The 22362-nt window shown below is 38.9% G+C and overlaps 1 protein-coding gene across 1 annotated transcript in view; it reads right to left on the bottom strand.

The window, feature by feature from the left end:
- The window catches only part of si:ch211-186j3.6 (neural-cadherin), a 467709-nt gene that overhangs the window by 288448 nt on the left and 156899 nt on the right, over positions 1-22362 (bottom strand). Inside the window, exons 5-6 of the mRNA XM_037694242.1 lie at positions 9568-9679; positions 1739-1988 (exon numbers count right to left, since the gene is read on the bottom strand). Coding sequence (XP_037550170.1) covers positions 1739-1988; positions 9568-9679 — 362 coding nt within the window. The remainder of the gene's footprint in view (positions 1-1738; positions 1989-9567; positions 9680-22362) is intronic.

Genomic DNA, 22362 nt, shown 5'->3' with positions numbered 1-22362 from the left:
ACACACACACACACACACACACACACACACACACACACACACACACAGGTACTCATTACTGCATGTTTCCAACTCCACAGATCGATACAAATAGGCCACATTTTCTGCCTGGATAATGACATATTTAATGACCCTCCTCTCCTTTGCTCTCCTTCCCTCACTTTTCATCAAACACATTGACTCGAGACTCAAGTTTGTTCTCCCATGTGCACAAGCTAACACAATATGCCAAATAGCAAAGTGAAAGTAATGATTTTTATCTACATAAAGCTTATTTTTCCATTGTCCTCTGTGTGTTTCATCAAAAATGTTGCAGACGTTTGCTCAGTTCTGTCCATGTGTGCACACATTTATAGCTACTCAAGATCACATATGCAAGTCACTGTTTAGGTGAATTTGTAGAAGTGTGTATTTTGTTATATTTGTTTTAGTGAGCATGAATGACTGACCAGTTTCTGGATAAGCTGTAGTAAAGAGTAAGGGTTACAGGAAAAGCTGATTAACCCACTGCTACTGAAAGCAAATCAATGAAACCCACATATGCACACACATGCATACATACTAATTTGGTTCCTCTATAAAAACTTAGCACATGCATATCAGATGCACTGCATATAAATGTACTTTATAACTACATCACTCTGTCCATACCAACACTCTATTTCATTGGGACCTCCTCAATTACAGAATACATTTTCACTCACAAAGTTCAGGCTCAGGGCCTCCTGAGGGTGCTGGTGGGCATGGTTGATTGACCCTGCCTCACCAATCTGCCCAGCTCTCTGCCAGAAAATCAACCAATTAAAAAATGCAGGAACCTCTGCTGTGAAGAGGAGGAAGGTGGTGGTGGTGGTGTTGGTGGTGGGGGGTAAAAGCAGCTGCTGTGCTGACTTTGGAAGCAGCTGTAAGACTCTAACCTGAATTTGCAGGACAGCCAGGCTCTGTCTCTATAAGGTTTTGAAACAAGTAGAACTGAACTTGTATTTGATGTGCATTATGGATTTTAAATGCACATCTGACAAAATGGCATGCATTAACAGTGTGTGATATATCAGGTCAAATGCTTCTTTCAACAACAACATAAAGGTTTTTTTTTTTTTTTTTTACAAGTTACTAACAAAAAAAAGTCTTAATGTCTTGATTTATTACCAAGTTGTCCCCACTCTTAATTAAACCGCAGCCCAAAAAAGCTGTAAGAGACGGCTTTAAGACAATACATCACAATGTCGGCACTTCTACCACTGTGCCTGGAACAATTCTACCTCAAGGAGAAAACTAGGACCAAATGCAGGGTGGCATACGGTGTCAAGGTGGTACAAGAGCATGTACTGTTAAAAACTCTACTACTACTACTACTTTATTTATAAAGCACTTTGAAAACAACCACAGCTGCAGTTAAGTATTGTAAAATAAAAATAAAAAAGATTAAAAATATATAAAAAAATGAACTAAGAACATGCCCTGATGTAAGCTCAATCATCCAGGTAAATAAATACAAAAAAGTTAGGTCATCTGGACAGATTCTTCTAGCCAAGAAGAATATGGCTAGATGACCTATTTTAACATTTTGGATAAACAAAAAGCATTTAAAAAGACAAACAAGAAAATTAATAAAAACAAAATCATTATCAAAATAAACAAGAGCAAGTTTTAGGTTGTGCCAAAAGTAAAGGAATACAATTGCTAAAAAAAATAAAATAAAAATAAATAAATAAATGAGAGCTTCATTCTTACTTACATGTGTTGGGAGAACTCGGGTGACTCGTCATTGACATTGGCCATTCTAATCCGTACCGTTGTCGTGCCTGTGCGAGGGATCTCCCCTTTGTCAATGGCCATGATGACAAACTCATACAGGTGGTTGGGTCTTTCGTAGTCCAAAGGCCCCGCTGGAAAGATGGTTCCATGAGGGGAAATGGTGAAATCTGGACTCATGGTATAATAGGTCAGCTCTGCATTCGCTCCCGAGTCACAGTCACTGGCTGACACTAAAGAAATAGACACAAAGAACAGAAAACATACATAAATAAACTTTAGAAGAGCTACACGCTAGCAACACTGAACATCAAGATACATTTACAGAATATAAGTTATTGAAACAAAGAATACAGAAAACAATAAAAAGCTTTAGTTTGGCAACTGTGGCCCAGTAGTACATATGTTGCTTTGTAATGGGCATGCCCTTACAGCCTGCTGATGCTTTCTTTGTCAATTTTTATTCATCAGGTTTTACTGTAGAATGAGTGAAAACAATAAGTGATGTATATAGGTATAAAACAGAATAAAATGAACTGTAGGTGTATGTGTAAATGTGCAAATAAGAAGTGTTTGGGCTGCTGTTTAATATACCGTATTTTTTTACATTATTAGTGTTTAGCATATATCCGAGATCCTTATATACCATTTCTTTTTATACTTTATATTTTTGCTATTTTTGTGGGTAACTGGAACCCTGAGTACACAATTTTGTTCCACCTCATGTACCACATGTGATGCAAATGACAATAAATAAACTTGAACCTTGTTTGGCAAAATCTGGAGACATTCAACATGTAATTACTACTAACCATTAATTTCTAGAGTCTGTGTGACCAACGCAGTGATGTTTGCCTCTGTAGGATGAGATTTAAGTGATATTTGCACAGCAAGGACTGTAAGGACAGTCATTTTGAAAAATGTCTGCTCCTGCATCACACATTGGGAATCCATGGGGCCAAGACCAGCTTGGCCACAAATTGATTGTCTTGCTAAAACTGAAAAGACCACCAGGGAGTTGAATAAGCATATTTTACACTTACAAGAACATTTCACAATCAAAAACTCAATTCTCCAATTCACCTTACACTGCATTAAGCTCATGTGCTCATACAAACATACACATTAATAGAAATAACACACACACACACACACACACAGAATCATACAAGTAAAAAGCAATTGTTCTTGTCATAAAAGTTTGATAAAATGTTAACGGAATCAAATTTAAAAAGTTATAAAAATAATTTATTTAATAAAGAAAATCAACCATTTTCACAATTTTGACCCTGAACACAATCCAACGAATGTAACACAAATAACAAGGTCAACATAAGAAAAATATAATTTCAGAAATTGTTCAAGCTAAAAGTTAACCCTTCAGGTAACTTCATTGGATGTAACACAGCGAGTGGACAAAGTCATTAGATCCTTGCTTCCACATACACATCAAACCATCACTCCATAATTCATAACATATAAAATACAACCACACCGCAGACTCTGCCCTCTTCAGAACCTTAAAATAATATTTGGCACTTCTCCTCTATGCTTACCTCAAACAATTTAATTCTGTTGGACAATCATGAGCCAGAAGTTCATGATCTGTGGAGAGGTTTAAAGCCAGATTGGAAAAGCTCTAAGATGGCGTGATCCTCCAGGATGCACTTCAACTGGGACTCAACTATTTTCTCCAGTAGTTTAGAAACAAATGGGAGTCTGGAGACAGGCCAGAAGTTGGAAACAACTGAGGGGTCAAGGTTTGTTTTTTTTCTGGAGAGGCTGGACAGCAGCATGTTTAAAGGTTTTTGGCACCACACCAGTGGATAAACTGCTATTTACAATAGCAAGAATGGACGGACCTAGGGTTGGAAAAACCTCCTTTAGTAGTCGAGGGGGGACCACATCAAAGGGGAAACCAAAAAGTTTCAAGCTGCACATGACCTGCTCTAGAGAAGACAGAGTGATGGGTTCAAAATGATCAAAAAGAGCTACAGATTGTGGTGGGATGGATGGGTCATGAGTTGGAGGGGAAATGAGAGCACGGGTGGTCGCAATTTTTTTTTCCAAAAAGAAATGTAAGAATTTCTCGCACAGCTCAGTTGAGGCTTCCAGAGGTGATGGTTCAGTGAGGTGGAGAACAGTTTAGGGTGGAGAAGAGGACATGTGGGTTGTGAGAGTTTGAGGTTATGATATCAGAAAAGTATTTGGATTTAGCAGCTTTCACTGCTTTCTGATAACGACGCCAACTCTCTTTTTAGTATTTGAAAAGAGACCTGCAGCCTGTCTTTCCTCCATTTGCACTCAACCCTCCTGCACTGCTGTCTAATGGCCTTGGTGACGTCACTCAGCCAAGGTTCTGCTCTGAGTTTTGATTTTCTAGTTTTAACAGGAGCGACATGATCCAGAGTCTTTAAGCAGACAGAGTTGAACTGGGATGTCAGTGCCTCAGTGGTGGAGAGAAACACTGGGGGGAAACACTGGGGGCTGAGTTATCATTTCAGAGTTATAAACATCTGTGAAACGTGCGGCAGTGAAGTGGTTAATAGTACGGCTGCAATGTGCAGGAACGCACAGCTTAGGAGTTAGATGGGGGAGGGTGAACTCAAACTGGACTGGCATGTGGTCTGAAAAAACATCATCACCAATTTCAAGATTATTAACAGTCGCATCACGTGTTAAAACAAGGTCCAGTGTATGTCCGCGCTCTTGGGTGGGACCGTTTACATGCTGAGTTAGATTAAATGAGTCCAATAAATCTAAAAAGTCCTTAACCAAGGGCTTCTCAGGACAGCACATGCGCAAATTAAAGTCCCCAATAATGAAAACATGATCATATTTTGGTGTGATTTCAGCCAAGGAATCAGAAAACTAATTTATGAAATCCTGAAAAAAGTTGACCATGGTAACTTTGAAAACTGGCAACCGTTTAATCCCTAAATATAGTGACATAAATCTGAAAAAGCCATAGCTCAGACTGTTCAATGATGCTAACGTTCAGATTTGTGAGCTCTTTGAGCAACAGAAGCAAAAAAATCAAGCTGCGAGTTTTCTTTAAATATAGAAATACTAATGTCAGTATCCAGTATCTGAATTAAAGCATGCTAATGTAAAAACTGCAGAACAAGTTCCCAAAATCTAAAAATACCAGTAAGTCTGTAAGAGTTCTTGTCAACAGAATGTAACTGAAACTCTGCATTTTTTCCCTCAGGTTGTATATTTTCTATTAATGTCATATCAAAGTTTAGGGAATAAACTGAAGCGTTGTTAATGCAGCCAACTGGCATCACAAAATAACAATTAAAAAAAAATAACACAAACATATTCTTCTTCTGGTTTTTCCCTCTTCAGGGAAGTCATCCTCCTCCATCTCACTCTGTCTTCTTCATCCACTCCAACTACCTCCATGTCCTCTCTAACTGCATCCATATATCTCCTCTTTGTCTTTTTCCTGGCAGCTGCATTTCTAACATCCTTCTACCAATATACCAACTGTCCCTCTTCTGGACATGTCCAAACCATCTCAGTCTGGTCTCTCTAACTTTATCTCCCAGTTGTTCAACCTGTGCTGTACCTCTGATGATCTCATTCCTAATCTTATTCATCCTCGTCTCTCCTAAGGAAGACCTCAACATCTTCATTTCTGCCACTTCCAGTTCTTTCTCCTGTCTTGTTTTACATGCCTCTGTCTGGAGACCATACAAGATAACTGCACACATAAGTGTCCTTAAACAATAGACTTTCACCCCTAAATATTTTATGTCCCCCTTTCCTTAGTTTTTCAATAGTAATACCCAACTCATAATGATCAGAATATTATCATTTTAATAGGTCTTCCTTTAATATGGGAATTATAGTTTCAGTTCATCCTGATGCATGCTCAATAATCCAGGTAGAAAAATCTAAAAAAGTTAAATCTGGTCCTCTGGACATTCAAAAAAAAAAAAAAAACCCAAAACAAAGCAAAACAACAAAAAATGTAGAAACGTTTCGTCTCTCGTCCGAGAGACTTCTTCAGTCTGAGGTGCTGTATTCAGCTCAGTCTCCTAAATAGCACCTCTGATAGAGGACATTTGCAAACTGAGGTGTACCGCAAACCCACACACACAGACCAGTATTTGCAGTTTGACTCCCATCACCCTTTGGAGCACAAGTTAGGAGTCATCAGGACTCTGTACCACAGAGCAGACAGCGTCCCCACTAGCTCAGGAGCCAGGCAGAAGGAGAAATCCCACACAAGACAGGCTCTAGAGCAATGTGGATATCCTAACTGGGCCTTCCTAAAAGCAGAGAAGAAACCCAAACAGGACTCCAGTCAGCCAACAGGTGAAAAGGAGGAACCCAGACCCAGACCAGTGGTCATTCCGTATGTTGAGGGAGTATCAGAGAAACTGAGACGTTTATTTTCTAAACATAACGTCCCAGTGGCTTTTAAACCCCAAAATACATTACGGCAAAGACTGGTTCATCCCAAAGATCCAGTCCCCCAGCACAAACAGAGTAATGTTGTGTATGCTGTTCAGTGTCAGGAGGGCTGTGATCAGTCTTACATCGGGGAAACAAAACAGCCACTGGCCAAAAGGATGGCCCAGCACAGAAGATCAACATCATCAGGCCAGTACTCTACGGTCTACACTCATCTCCAGGCCAGCGGTCACTCTTTCAGGGATGAAGATGTTCACATCCTGGACAGAGAGGAACGATGGTTTGAGAGAGGAGTAAAGGAGGCCATCTTTGTGAAAAGAAATTGTCCATCATTAAACAGGGGTGGAGGCCTACGTGTTCAACTGTCCCCCTCTTACAATGCTGTGATTGCTAGTATCACTCAGCCCTCTGTGAATAGTAAACAGCCATCAGTGTGCTAATGATCCATTGTTAGGCTGATGGTCCTTCTTGAGCATGTGATCAGCTGGTTTTGGTTGTCAGCAGAAAAACTGGTTGATCCACTCTGAGAAGGTGTTATTTAAGAGACTGAGCTGAATACAGCACCTCAGACAATAAAGACATGACAATAAAGAAACTCTGACTCTGACTCTGACTCTGACTCAGACTGAAGAAGTCTCTCGGACGAGAGACGAAACGTCTCTACATTTTTTGTTGTTTTGCTTTGTTTTGGTTTTTTTTTTTTTTTGAATGTCCAGAGGACCAGATTTAACTTTTTTAGATATAGTTTCAGTTGTTTAAATTTGTCAGCTTAACAGGTTGGACAAAGTCAGTTTGTGTGTATTTACCTGACTGTTGTGCTTGTTCCAAAGGCTGACAGTTTTTTGAACTGCAGCTGAAATATCTTTGGTTCTGGAAAGTGATAAACTACCTCTCATCCAAGGATGATGGGTAGAAAATGAACAGTTCCTCCAGTGTCTGTCCAGAGTCTAATCACATGCAGCAGCCAAACACATGTCACATGAGTCAATATTTAATTTACTAAGTACAGATCTCTACTCTTCAGAGCACCATTAGAACATTTATTTAGCTGAGAACCCTTTCGTAATCTTGCATCAAGAACTGCTGTGCTGCATCATTGCATGGGAAGGTAGTGAATTGAAAGGACACTAATCAGCCACAAGATTAAAACTACTGACAGAAGAAGTGACCAACACTGCTCATCTTGTTACAACAACAAAGTTCTTCTGGAAAAGAAAGTGTTCTGGTAATCACATAAATTGTACTTGATACTTGCCACCTACTAGGAGAAATAAATGTCTACTCAAAACCCACAACCAACAAACCAGAGCCTAAAGATGTTTTTAGTTAATGACTTCATCACTCCAGTGCCCATTAATATAAAGCATAGTGTAGACCCCCTAGGTGTCTTTAAAAGATCCATTTTGACTAACCCCAACAACCTGGAATCATATTTAGTAGTAAGACAAAGCTGGTTATTGACACATTCAACCAAGGTTTTCTGACTCTCATTTGTTTGCATTTATAGTGGAGCAGCATCAGGGATCCACTCACAATCATCAAGTTGTGGAAATACAAGACAGAAAAACAAAACAAAACATAAAATACATAAAATATTCTATTCTTTTTTTTTTTCCTGAAAAAAAAATAAAATAAATAGAAATTATTATACATTCTGCCCCGAAAAGACGCAGTTTAAAAGCAAACCAGCTTTGTGATAATAAAAATACTGAACTGAATTTGAAGTTCGTTAGCCACCAATTCAACTCTGTAGTCCAAACCTCAGGACCACTTCCCCCCCTTTTTAATTATTTTGTCCATGTTCCTAGCTTGATGGCACAAGATGGAGACCAACACCATTGCTTTTGTTGTGACAATCAGTGTTCATTTTTGGCTACATTACCAATGGCATTCTGGCCTATCTGGACTTTGTGCTGTGGATGGAAACTGTTGGATGCTCAGATCTCTATGGGAAGCAGGATAATTGGTTTGCCTGGCAATGCATTTTGCTTTGTTCTTTTCCTTTCCTCTCCAACTTGCCAGTATATATTTGACTACACTTAGAAATGAACTGATTATGGAATGACACATGATTTAGCAAACCCAAGCTGAATGCCTATCTCTGCATGCTAATTATGTGTTTCACGACTTTGCTTTTAACTAAAATATACATTTCTTCAAAATCTAAAAAAGGTGAATCCAACATTTTTCAGTCAGGTCATCTGGACAGTTTCTTTTTTTTTTTTTTTTTTGTGCTGAAACGTTTCACCTTCGATCCGGAAGGCTTCATCAGTCAAGGAAACACACAACAAAACTGATTCTTCCCCTAACAGCTTACTCCACAGTGGAACAAACCAGTTCTGCTTGTGATAAGAAGGTCTCTTTGATAAGCCCCTCCTCCATTGCCGGCCCTCTTCCTTGTTGACAGTCTTGTCAAACTGGTTGAAAACATCAAAGTCCATGCTCAATAATCCAGGTATAAAATCCAAAATCCAATGTTGGATTTTATACCTGGATTATTAAGCATGGACTTTGATGTAAAATAGGTGAAGTTTCTCAGTTTTATATGTAGTTATACGTGGATTATTTTAAACTAATTGTAGTAAAAATTGTAATGTTTGTTTGTAGTTTCTTCATTTTACTGAGAAAATTGTTGGTATTTTAACAATCGTTGCACTAGCACTGTGTGATAAAATGGGAACTCTTTACATCTTTGTGTTAATATAATCAACATAAACAAAAAACTTTTCCTTCAACACTCAAGTAGTTTTAAACTTGTGATACGGGTAAGGTCCACACTGACTATATAAGCATGTAATCATGATTTCCTTTGAAAATTTGTACAAAATAAGAATCAAGCAAAACAAAACAGTTCAAAGTAAAGAATTGTATTAATCCAATCCACTGTGGGGGCAGCACGGTGGCGCAACCAGTAGAGCTGCTGCCTCTCAAAGAGCAGGTCCCCGGTTCAAATCCCGGTCCGGGGGCCCTTCTGGGTGGAGCCTGCATGTTCTCTCTGTGCAAGTGTGGGTTTTCTCCGGGTACTCCGGTTTCCTCCCACACACCAAAAACATGATTGTTAGGCTAATTGGTAAATCTAAATTGTCCCTAGGTGTGAGTGAGAGAGTGAATGCTTGTTTGTCTCTATGTGTCCCTGTGATGAACTTGCAACGTGTCCAGGGTATTCCCCATCCCTCGCACAGTGATCACTGGACAAGAGCACCGGCAACCCCCATGACCCAAAATAGAAGAAGTGGGTAAAAGATAATGGATGGATGGATGGTATGCTGTGGTTAAAAAATAAATTTTAAATAAATTTAAAAAAAAACACCACCACTGTTGGGAGAACTGAAACATGAAATGTTAAATGAATAAAACACATTTTTCAGATTTTTCTGTATGTCTCACCTTGCAACAAGGAGGTTGCGGTTGTAACAGTCTCTGGTACGCCATCCTTGCTGTAAATCGACTGTAGAAACTCTGGAACGCAGTCGTTTTCATCAACAATTACAACTCGTACCTAGCAAATAAAAGAAAAAATACAAGTTACAAATACATATATTTTAATAAATTGCAAAACTTCAGTAACAGAAAAATAAGGCAAAATAAGCTTGACAGTATGTGAAAATTACCATTTATTTCTTATCGGAAATATTCTATACAAAAATGTGCATAAAAGAAAATATTTTATGTCAAACTCTAGGAAAATGTTCAAGGGGTGTAAAAAAAAATCATTGTGGGGGTTGAACTTTTTTAAAATGCATGTGGCAGTAATGCTTTACTAGTGAATCTTCGAGACTTGCAGAAGCAATCCCACATGGAAATACTGCAGATTTAAGTCCCCCTGGTATAGCGTAGTGATGTTTTTAAATCTGGCATTACTCCTGCAGGCACTGCTCAAAATTGGTTTTCTCTGCATCCAGAGTAGTTTTCAACTGGAAGTAACCCAAATTAACCCTATCCATAACCATAAAGAGAGCTTTATCCCAACCTGAGCCAAAGTCCTGACCCTGATCCCAGGGGTTTACTTTCCCTTCCTTAAGGAGTAAGTTGCTCTAGAGTTTGTACTCCAGGAGGTCAGCAGAGAATGCAGTCTGGTAGTTAGAAGCCTTGTGCTAACAAAGAAGTCACAGCAAAAGATAACTTTTTTGATATGAACACAACAGTTTGTGTGTTTTGCTGAGGCACAGTAACATTGTTCTTTCCATTAGGGAGCAGAAGTCCAGCAAAGCCTCTTCCACCAGATGTTGCCAGCCTGGATGTACAATCCAGGAGTAACAAATGGGATGGTAGCAAGCTGATCCGACCTCAACAACATACTGTATTTCTTAAAAAAAGAAAAAACCCGATACATTCACATTACACATCACATGCACACAAAAGTGCTTTATAAATACCCCTGGCATTAAGTTTGAGTAGGTAAAATGAAATTATGTAATATCAGTTCATCTCTCAATAAAGATCAGCTTTGAAGCAATGAACAAGGAAATAAATTCTGGCCATCACGTCATCTCCCTGAGGTGATTGTGTACCAGTGACTCTTTGTGTATTGGAGCAGTGAAAAAAGATATGGAGTAATGGATGAAACAAACATTCTTGTTGCATTACTTTCTAAATGATCCAAACATGGTTTTATTTATTTCTGTGTTCACTTTCCAAAAATATGCTGTTGAATCAAACAAGTGTTTCTTTATTAAATAAAGACACAGTTGCACAGGTTACGATGGTGATGAAGCAAGGTGTTACATAGACTTTACTTTATATAGATGTTCTTTTCTGACATTTTGCCCCCACTCTGGAACAGAAAGCAAAATGTGATCAACAAATCTTCAGTTTCTTATTGCTGTTACCATCTTTCAGACTTGGTCAGTAAATGTTTCTCTAAAAGCATCAAGAGACTCGTGAGACAAATTGTAGACACCGTCAGCTGAACAGAAATGCTCCTTTAAATAACACATGGTGCATCTTAACACCCCTGCTGTGTCCGTGGAACTGTCACTCTCTGCTGACCACAACAACAATTTATTTTTCACTTGTTTTTTTTTTCGTTTTTTTACCATATGATTATCAACTTAATTAAAAAGTTTTTTTTTTTTCTTATACCAATCTGAGTATCTGACACAAAATCATTTTAATAATTCCAGAAAAAAAAATTCAGTGTCAATAATTGCACATGTGAACTATAAAGATTTTTTTTTTTAAAGCATTCTCAATTGTGATTTTATCCCACAATGTTGCATTTATGAAAATACTGTTGGTTGTTGCACAGTTTTAATCAACCTTTATCAGACTGCTTTTAATTTTGTAATAACAAATAATGAGAAAAGTAACAATTACCATGCTAATATATACAAAACAATATTACAAGGCTAGCAATCCTTAAATGGAGAGCATATCCCCCTCAGCATATTATGTCAGAGTTTTAAAATAATAATCCTAATTTAAATTAAAAAAAATAAATAAATGTAGCTTTAACATTTTTGGTCAAATCTTGTAAATTACCCAGTGGTTCATAAGATAATTTGCTGACAAACACACAAAGGTTGACTCCAAATGTCAGGCTCCTTGTGTTTTGTGATGTTTTCTTCTTGTGATAATTGGATTTAGTTTACTCTGCGACTGTTTTACTTGCGTTTTCAGCTTTCCCAGTGTTTTTTGTTTCTCCCTCATGTAGTCAGCTCTTGATCCTCCCACTATCACCTGATCCTCATAGTCTCTCCTCAGGTGTTTGTCATTTTCTTTCGTTACGGTCTCTTTAAAACATGTCTCATTTTGTTTGTCCCTCGTCCGTGGATTGTTCTTTCTACAGCCAGTCATGTTCTGTCCCTCTGTCTCCCTGAGTTAATGCAAGTTTTGCTGCCACTTCAGCCTTGGTTTTTGTATTATCTAAATAAATCAAATTTGTTTAGTTTACCCTCAAGTTCCTTGGTGTCTGTCTGCACCCTGTGTTAAAAGAACTTCTGAACATGGTAATACAAGGACATTAAGACTTTACCTGTTTAGTGTTTTCTTTTCTAAGGTTGATCAGCTGTGATAGACATATTGAACTGGTCTGACTCCAAAGCATGCTCGGTAAATGTGCAGAATTTCAAAAGATCTGTTTCATAAAATATTTTGCTAATATATTAAAATCAGGTCTCTCTTGTAAATGAGTCCCCAAGGTTCAATGTGATTAAATAAAGGTTGAATGAAGAATATGACAGGAGCGTGTGCACAGGCACATTCTTGTAAACATACTTATTGGGGATTTTGCAGCAACTTCAATTCATTTTCTATAGCCTAACCCTGGCCCTTACCCTAAACCTAACATTACTGGTACATGCCTAACCCTAACCCAGTCTTTCTCAAATAGTAAGGCGTGCCCCTACTTGGGGGGGGGGGGGGGGGGGATGCCGGGGGCAAGTACACATGTGACACCGGGGAACATGCGTTCTTTGACGCAAGGAGTAGATTTTATTTTTCACCATTCTCATTTTGTTGTGCGAGACATTAAAAAAAGCTCCTCGGATGAGGAGTGAAACGTCTTCCGTTACAAATAAAGTCCAGTTGTTTTTGTATTGAAAGTTTTTGAATTTATCATGTCCTGCCTGGATGACTGAGAATCTTCACCAGCATTTTGTCGCGTGCGTTCCGGCAACTGTTTGCTCATATCTCTCAGGCTTACCAATAATTAATTTGACCACCTTGTCGTTTTGGGAGCCATGCTTGAACCGTGTCACTCCCCTCTGCTGCTGAGACGATAAATAACTCCGACACCTCCGCTGCTGTTTTTATGACACTCTCGACATCACTCAAAGCACGCATGCAACAAAGAGTACAGTCAAAGCGAGAGCAACACCTGCCCCCTCTTTCCTCTTTCACGTTGACAAAATGTTTTAGTTTTTTCGAAAAGTTTGTCAAAGCACAATTTTGATGTTTTTTTGGTTTTTTTTTGTAAATACAGAAGTAATGTTTAATAAATGTTAGGACTCTATTCTTTGCTTACAAAATATATTCACCTCCTCAGTTAATCTGCTGTTTTTATGATGCAATGGATGCTTTTCATCCACAGCATGCATGCGACAAACAGTAAACTCAAAGTGAGAGGGTTACCTGCCACCCCCTTTCCTCTTTCGCACTGACATTTTTTTTTAGTCTTTATAGATAACTGTGCTCTTCGATCCTGACTTCCTCATTTTGATGAAAAAATAAAATAAAATCAGCACAAATCGTTTTAATTTTTGTTTTGTAGTTCTGTGTTTTATAAAACGCTCCTGAGTTAAAATGTTGCTGATCAATTTGAAATTATTATTAATTATTGATTATAGTTAATTTTATTCTTCAGTATCAAATGGTCAAAGATGTTTACAGTTTAAATAAGGATTTAAGTTGTTGTTTATTTTGTTGTTGTTTTTTCCAGGCAAATTGATGCATTTTAAGTTGTTTCTGTTACAGACTAAAAAACAATGTTAATAAAGGTATTCTTCATTGTAAGTTGATCTATATTCTTTTTTTAATGTTAATAAGGACACAATGTTATGCAGAGGTGTACTTACAACAACTTTATAGACAAAATTATACTATTTACTTCTTCTTCTGTGTGTGTGTGTGTGTGTGGGGGGGGGGGGGTACAGAAAATAATAGAGAAGCACTGCCCTAACCCATCAGCAATTTACACCAAGTCCTAAACCTAACCCCTAACCCCTCAACAAGACATCCTTATGGGGGCATGGCTTTGGTCCCCATAAAGAGCAGATGGTTCCCACAACACATGCTTTTTTATACAATTGGTCCCTACAAGGTAACCTGAAACAAAAATGTGCGTGCACACACACACAAACACACACAAACACACAGAGGGAATTACATCATAAAATAGTGGTGCTAAGTCATTAACATATTGACATGATATGAGGGCTCGAGTGTATTTATATACAAAGTACAAACTGGATTCCAAAAAATTTGGGACACTAAACAAATTGTGAATAAAAACTGAATGCAATGATGTGGAGGTGCCAACATCTAATATTTTATTCAGAATAGAACACAAATCACAGATCAAAAGTTTAAACTGACAGAATGTATCATTTTAAGGGAAAAATATGTTGTTTCCAAATTTCATGGCGTCAACAAATCCCAAAAAAGTTGGGACAAGTCCATTTTTACCACTGTGTGGCATCCCCCCTTCTTCTTACAACACTCAACAGACGTCTGGGGACAGAGGAGACCAGTTTATCAAGTTTAGAAATAGGAATGCTCTCCCATTCATGTCTAATACAGGCCTCTAACTGTTCAATCGTCTTGGGCCTTCTTTGTCGCACCTTCCTCTTTACGATGCGCCAAATGTTCTCTATAGGTGAAAGATCTGGACTGCAGGCTGGCCATTCCAGTACCCGGATCCTTCTCCTACGTAACCATGATGTTGTGATTGCTGCAGAATGTGGTCTGGCATTATCGTGTTAAAAATGCAGGGTCTTCCCTGAAAGAGATGACGTCTAAATGGGAGCATATGCTGTTCTAGAACCTGAACATAGTTATCTGCATTAATGGTGCCTTTCCAGACATGCAAGCTGCCCATGCCACAAGCGCTCATGCAAACCCCATACCATCAGTGATGCAGGCTTCTGAATGGAGTGTTGATAACAACTTGGGCTATCCTTGTCCTCTCTGGTCCAGATGACATGGCGTCCCAGTGTTCCATAAAGAGCTTCAAATCATGACTCATCTGACCACAGAACAGTCTTTCCTTTTGCCACACTCCATTTTAAATGACTCCTGGCCCAATGCAAACGTCCGAGCTTGTGGAGCTTGCTTAGAAATCGCTTCCTCTTTGCACTGTAGAGTTTCAGCTGGCAACGGTGAATGGCACGGTGGATTGTGTTCACTGACGATGCTTTCTGTAAGTATTCCTGAGCCCATTCTGTTATTTCCTTGACAGTGGCATTCCTGTTTGAGGTGCAGTGACGTTTAAGGGCCCGGAGATCACAAGCATCCAGTAGAGTTTTACAGCCTTGACCCTTACGCACAGCGATTGTTCCAGATTCTCTGAATCTTTTGATGATGTTATGCATGGTTGATGATGATAACTATCAGAACCACATTAGATCCATTGAGATCACACTTAGGCACGCCCCCTCATACACTAGCAGGTTGAGCTCCCTTTCTGCGAAGGAGGAGTCTAGGACCCTATAAATTAGTAATGAACAGGGACATCGGGGCTCTTCCATGTTTGTGATCGCATCACAGACCGGAGAGACCAGCGCTGTAAACTGTAACCTTTTCCTGCCTTGATTTAATATAATTGATAAAACAATTGACATTTCCTTGATTTATTGATAATGAGAGTTGCCACTTCTGAAGGGGATTTGAGCCGAGGGGAAAGACATGGGCTAGAGAGTGTTTTCGGGTCCGGTGGCCCACAGCCAGCTCCCATCTTTAACACATTTATAACAGCAACAAGGCCAACCAATGTGCTGTACAGCAGAAACAACAAGCAAAGCACACAGCAAAAAATATATAGATCCGAATGGAAAAAGATAACTAAATGGCTAACATTGTTGAATACAGACAGGTTAAAAACAAAATCACAGAGTGTCAAAAGCCAGAGAATAAAAATGGGTTTTCAAGCAAGACTTCAAAGAGAGAGGGAGCCTGCCTGACATGCAGTGGTAACTCATTTCACAATCTTGGACCTGCAACAAAGAAGGTCCTCTCCCCTCTGAGCTTAAGAAGGGTTCCAGGATCCAATAGAAGCATCTGATCTGCTGACCTCAGAGAGAACTGTGGGACATATGGCTGCAGCAGATCAGCGAGATAAGAGGGGGTAACATACAGAAGGATTTTGAACTGAATTCAAAAGTGAAGTGAGAGCCAGTGCAGGGAGGCCAAAACTGGTGTAATGTGCTCTTTTTTGCCTATACCCATTAAATTTTGGGCTGCAACATTTTGAAACAGTTGTAAGCATGCAATGGAGGTCTGACTGATTCCAAACAGAAATGCATTGCAGTAATCAAGCCTGGATGTTTTGAAAGCATGTATTACTGTCTCAAGTTTATTTTTGGACGGTATGGGCTTCAATTTAGACAGTCGTCTCAAGTTTAAAAAAAAACAGGATTTAACAATCATGTTTACATGACAAGTTTCATGGAAGGGTCCTTCTTTATCACTCCAAGATTAGTGACGCTTTGTTTCTCTAATTAGGCTAGAAAGGTCGATAAGGTGGTTTTTGATCGTGCCATTAGGAGAAAACAACGACTTCAGTCTTCTTCTCTTAAAACTTAAGAAATTTAAAGCCATTAAGTCCCTGATGTCAGCCAGGCAGTCAAGAAGAGGTTAAATGGAACGTGCACCAGTGTACTGCAGAGGGAAGTAAATTTGACAGTCATTGGCATAGAAATGAAAGGGTATTCCATGCCAAATGACAAAGCATTTCAACATAGAAGAAACCATCCAGAAGACCTGACTCAACCTTGTTAGGCTTATCTACCTGGATTATTTAGCATGCATGAGGATCTGACCAAAAAGTTTTATATTTGCTTCGGTTATTTAAAAAATGTAAAGCAAGTGTAAGCAAAAAAAAAAGTAACCAACAGATGTTAAACTGCTGACACTTATTGACACCACATGCTTTTTATTCTAATAATGTTTCTCAAATGCAGATTTTTTTTTGTTATTTGAATATTTTCAAGATTTTCTTTATTTTTTTTTGTCAAACCACCCACTCCTCATGACATAAGGTCTGTGTCTGATTATCTGATCATTTATGGCATAAGAAACAGATACATTTAAGAGCAATGAAGTAGTTGATCTGAAAGAAAGAAAATGTATCAACAGTTATAAATTAATTGTTGTTGTCTATTGAACTTATGTGCTGTTTACAATAGCTCATCAGTTCCTCCTTCCGTACTAATGCATTATTCAGCCTGGACCAAGACACTATGATTATGTGTATTGGTTGCTTTGCATCTGTGGTGCAAGTCTAGGGTTAAATATAAACAGAATTGACAATTCACTAATTTATCCAAAACAAACATTAAATGTTAAACTTTCAATGTCACAAATTCATTAACATTACTGACAAAATGAAAACATATTTAAAGAAAGTTTTACAGAAGAGGTCCTTTAAAGTGAGGACAGCTGTAAGCAACATCATCTAATTCTGTTTGTTGTTATACTAAAATAACCAAACAGGAAGGAGTAAGTAAAGTAATGCATTTATTATGAACGGTAGTGAAAGTTGTTTAGGTGAGTATCTGTGGAAACAGAACAAGAGGTGAGATGCTGTTTGCAGATAGGCCTTAAGGATTTTGTTGTTGATACTTTTTCTTTCTCCTTACAGTTATTGGAAGAAGCTGCCAGGATTTCCAGGTTGATGATGAGCGGAACATACATTATTCTTTTCAGATGAGTGGATTTTTCCATGTGAGCAGTGAGAGAGCAGACAGATTGAGGAGCACCTGTGATGACTTCTTTTAAAAACAGGAGGCTTGTTATATGAAGGTCAACGGCACAGGCATAAAGATGCCCTGAGGACTTCCAGGACCACACAGAAGAATCTGTGATGACACACAGGTAAGAACTTTAGCATGAGTTTCACAAGAAGATACCCAGAAAGTGTATGGTTAGAGTGGGTCAGATCACTGTGTGATGTTCAATGATCCATCAAAGAATGATGATTATGTCACAAGAATCAGCTGCATGGAGTGTAGATGAAATGACACAACCCAGGAACCATCAGAATCAGAATAAACTTTATTGGCATTGCACCGAGATACAACAATAATATGTACGTACAGTCGTCCGAAAGATGGGCGGAGTGCACGAAGCTGCGGCTATTAAATAGCGCGGCCCTCTTATTCTTATTCAGAATAATATTTTGCTTAAATGAGAAAAGAGAAGAAAAGATGAGGAGAGATGGTATAAAAAAAAAGTTATCTCATGCCGTGTCCTAGACAGGGCACGATTTGAGGCATCAAAAAAAAAAAAAAAAAAAAACTACCACAGCAAAGCAACATAAACAGACGTTATACATGTACATATAGGCCAGTGAAAACATTGAATTTTTAAGGGAAAGTCGTAGCATAGTCCAGAGCCCCCCCTCAGCCATTGTCCAGATAAGAGGTGACATTAATCATCAGCTCAGTTGAGGTTCTGTTACATGTCCACAACCTTGGGGAAGGGAGGGGTGAGGAAACAGTCAAAGCATCTTTATTGTTCTCAAACATTCCAGGAGGAGTTGAGATAAGTCCGGCGTCAAGGCCACAATTTGGGTCAGGCAGAACTCGTGAATTGTTGTTTCTGCCTTTTAAAGTCTCGCTGGTATATATTCCTCTGATGGAACTCCAAAACAGCCAAATTGATCATTTACGCCAAAAGTCGAGCTCACAGCTTCTCCAAGATTTTTCCCACCATTCATGAGTGCTGCCAGTGAGTTCACAATCCTGATAACAGCCTGCTCCAGCTCCCTGCTGCAGCTCTCCAAATTAAGTCTGAGCACTGTCGAGCTTCGACACATCCACACAAATTTGTAGACAATCCAGAATTCACCAACCAAACAGCAAAATAACCAGTTGTCATCATGAATCCAATTTGTTTCCATCAAGGTAAGAGGGTCCCCCTTACCCTGACTCCTGTCGGGAGAAGCTGATCAATTTTGTTGAGAGACCAGCTGATACTTCGAATTAAGAGGTATGCAGAAAAAAAGAGGCTTTTTAAGGGTTCAAAGAACTAAAGAGTGCAGCAGAGAAGCGGGTGGGGGGGTGGGAAGACAGGGAAACATCTGGTTTCACCGGAGGATAGAGGGGAGAAAAAAAAAACATCCTGCCCAACTCACCCTGAAAAGCTATAGTTATGGAATAAGACCAACAGAGAACCCACAATCCTGACAATATCTCACCCTCAGTGGTTACCGCTTGGCAGTTTTAACCACTTCTAAGAGTACTCCTTGTAGAATGAGGATCCCAAATCAGGATCAAGAATTAAAAAGCAGGGTATCCATGACACATTTTGTGGTCCATAACTTTCCCAGTCAACCAAATTCTAAAGGTCACAACCCCTACTGAGGACATCCAAAATGTGAAGGACTGTGTATGCTAGATGGTTGTCAAGAAGTTGGGTGGAAGGTGGGGGTGTGGTCAGAAAGCAAAAATTACTAGCAGTAACTGGTTGATTTGTAATGTGAAAAGTAGGGCAAATTATCATAAGAGGCAGGGAGTTTAAGGCATACTGAAGAAACGTTTACAAGAGATTTAATCTCAAATGGATCAATTAATCTGGGAACCAGCTTGCAAGGAATGCCTTTTAGTCGAATGTCCTGTGATGATATAATCATACCTTCTGAGCAGGGATGTATTATGGCTAAGGAGATCCAGTGTTTATCAGCCATGTGTGTATTATGTTCTTCAATTCAAAGAAGTGACAACTTCTTTTTTTTTTTTTTTTTAATTCTGCAAATTCCAGGAAGTGGGGCTATTAATGACGACACTGCGGGGGATGGATTCCAGATCCTTGTTAAGCTGCTTTGTTTGGCCATTCGATTGAGGATTAAAAAAAAAAAAAAAAAAAAAAGAAGATAGACTAATTACTGCTCCCAGGGTGCCACAGTAGGTCTTTCAGATTTATGTAAACTATGGACCTTAATTGAACACAATATTAGAAGTTATACCATGTAGACAGAACACATGTTGGACAAGCAAACGGGCTGTTTCTAGAAATGAGAATAATTTTGAAAATAGACCAAAATGCATTGCTTTGGAGAAGTTTTCCATGATACTTACAAAACAAAAAGACAGTGTTAGCTTCTGATTGGGGTAGGCATGCGACAAAATCCACAGATATGTGACCATGGTTGATTAAAAACAAGCAATTGATGAAGCAGGCCTGAGGGAAAATGGCTGATGCATTTGTTTTGTGTACAGAAAAAACAGGTTGAGACAATCTCCTTCACAGCTTGTTCAAGGGTGCATCACTCGAAGTGCCTTTGAGTGGATTCAGTTATGCATTTAATTTCATGATGGCATGCAAACTTGGATTTGTAAGTCCAATGTAGGACATGGGACCTTAATGTGGGAACATGCAATCAGTTGGCAGGGCCTGAACCAGGCTCTGGATCCATGATTTGTGCTTGCTGGATGAGGCCCTTAATCACTCAGGTCAACATACCACTGGTAGAGAAGGATGAGAGTATATTCTCTAAGGTTTTGGGATCCATTGAGTGCAAAACAACTGGTTGGAGAAAGCATCTGACTTGGTGTATGGAACCAGTGAAGTAAGTAGGAGTGAAATGAAATCATGCAGAAAACTGGGACCACCAAGCTTGTCTGGAGTTTAATCTCTGACGATTGAAGGTAATTCAGTTTCTTATGATCTGTACAGATTGCAAACTGTTTTTTTTTTTTTCTCAAACCAGCCAATGTTTTCCTTTTCCCAATGCCAGTTTGATGGCAAGAAGCTCCCCGTTACATACAGTGCCTTGCGAAAGTATTCGGCTCCCTTGACCTTTTCAACCTTTTGCCACATTTCAGGCTTCAAACATAAAGATATACAATTTTATTTTTTTGAGAAGAATCAACAAGTGGGACACAATAGTGAAGTGGAATGGAATTTATTGGATGTGTCAAACTTTTTTTAACAAATAAAAAACTGAAAAGTGGGGCGTGCAATATTATTCGTCCCCTTGCATTAATACTTTGTAGCGCCGCCTTTTGCTGCAGTTCCAGCTGCAAGTCTCTTGGGGTATGTCTCTTTCAGTTTTGCACATGGAGAGACTGAAATTCTTGCCCAATCTTCCTGCAAAACAGCTCGAGCTCAGTGAGGTTGGATGGAGAGCGTTTGTGAACAGCAGTCTTCTTCTCTTTCCACAGATTCTCGATTGGATTCAGGTCTGGACTTTGACTTGGCCATTCCAACACCTGGATACATTTATTTGTGAACCATTCCATTGTAGATTTGGCTTTATGTTTTGGATCATTGTCTTGTTGGAAGATAAATCTCCGTCCCAGTCTCAGGTCTCTTGCAGACTCAAACAGGTTTTCTTCCTGAATGGTCCTGTATTTGGCCCCATCCATCTTCCCATCAATTCTGACCATCTTCCCTGTCCCTGCTGACAAAAAGTAGGCTCAAACCATGCAACATTGGATCATTCATAGATCCTCACTGAACTTCTGGAGTGAGTTTGCTGCACTGAAAGTGAAGGGGCCGAATAATATCACACTTTTCACTTTTTTATTTGTTAAAAAAGTTTGACACATCCAATACATTTCATTCCACTTCACGATTGTGTCCCACTTGTTGAGTCTTCACAAAAAATTAAAATTTTATATCTTTATTTTTGAAGCCTGAAATGTGGCAAAAGGTTGAAAAGTTCAAGGGAGCCGAATACTTTTGCAAGGCACTGTACACCTTAGTTTTTTCTTGTCTGGAGATAGTTGATGAGAAAAGAAGATATGTCTGTCCGTTCACCAACATCTGAATCTGAGGTGCCCACCTCCAGAATTATTATTTTTTTCACAGAATCCAAATCTGTAAGGACTGGGGCAGAGTTGAATGACTGTTTCTATCTATGAAGGTTTCATTTGCTTCTGAAGACCAGATGAGGGTTCGGTGGATCAAAGCAACATGTAATAAGAGCCTTTCCTTTATTGACTGAATAATAGGAAGTCATACATCCCAGGTTAGAAATGACAGAACTCAAAGGAGTTAGGAACTGCAGGTGTTGATATTACAGCTAAGCATAAACAGCTAGCTATGCGGTCAGTAATCCATTTCTCAACACTGATTAACCAACTTTATGGATGAATTGTATGTTTGTAATCATGGAAATCCAAAAACTAAAGGAGACTGTGGACATAAAAAAAATAAGAATTTGCTGTCTTTTCCAGAGACTAACAGCTGAATGAGTTTGGTGCAATGAGTGATAGTAGTGATGATTTGTCCATTCAGAGGTGAAACAGTCAATGGATTGGAGATTGAAACTAAGAAGATTAGCAATTGTTCAACCAGTTCTTTATGAATCAGTTTGCTTTGTTTTAAAGTCCACCAATACATGTAGGGAGTGTTTAGTTAGTTTTGTTTGAATAACAGTAGACAATACAAATCAGAGACCAGTAAAACACATATTTACTCACCAATCTCCCTGGAATTACTGGTAGCACCAACTTTTTAAAGAATAAGTAAATGAAATGTAATCCAGGTATACAATCCAACATTTTTCCGTCAGGTCATCTG

The sequence above is a fragment of the Nematolebias whitei genome, chromosome 2 (assembly GCF_014905685.2).
Source record: "Nematolebias whitei isolate Nwh7 chromosome 2, NemWhi1, whole genome shotgun sequence".
NCBI lineage: Eukaryota > Metazoa > Chordata > Actinopteri > Cyprinodontiformes > Rivulidae > Nematolebias > Nematolebias whitei.
This window is presented reverse-complemented; position numbering and strand designations above follow the sequence as displayed.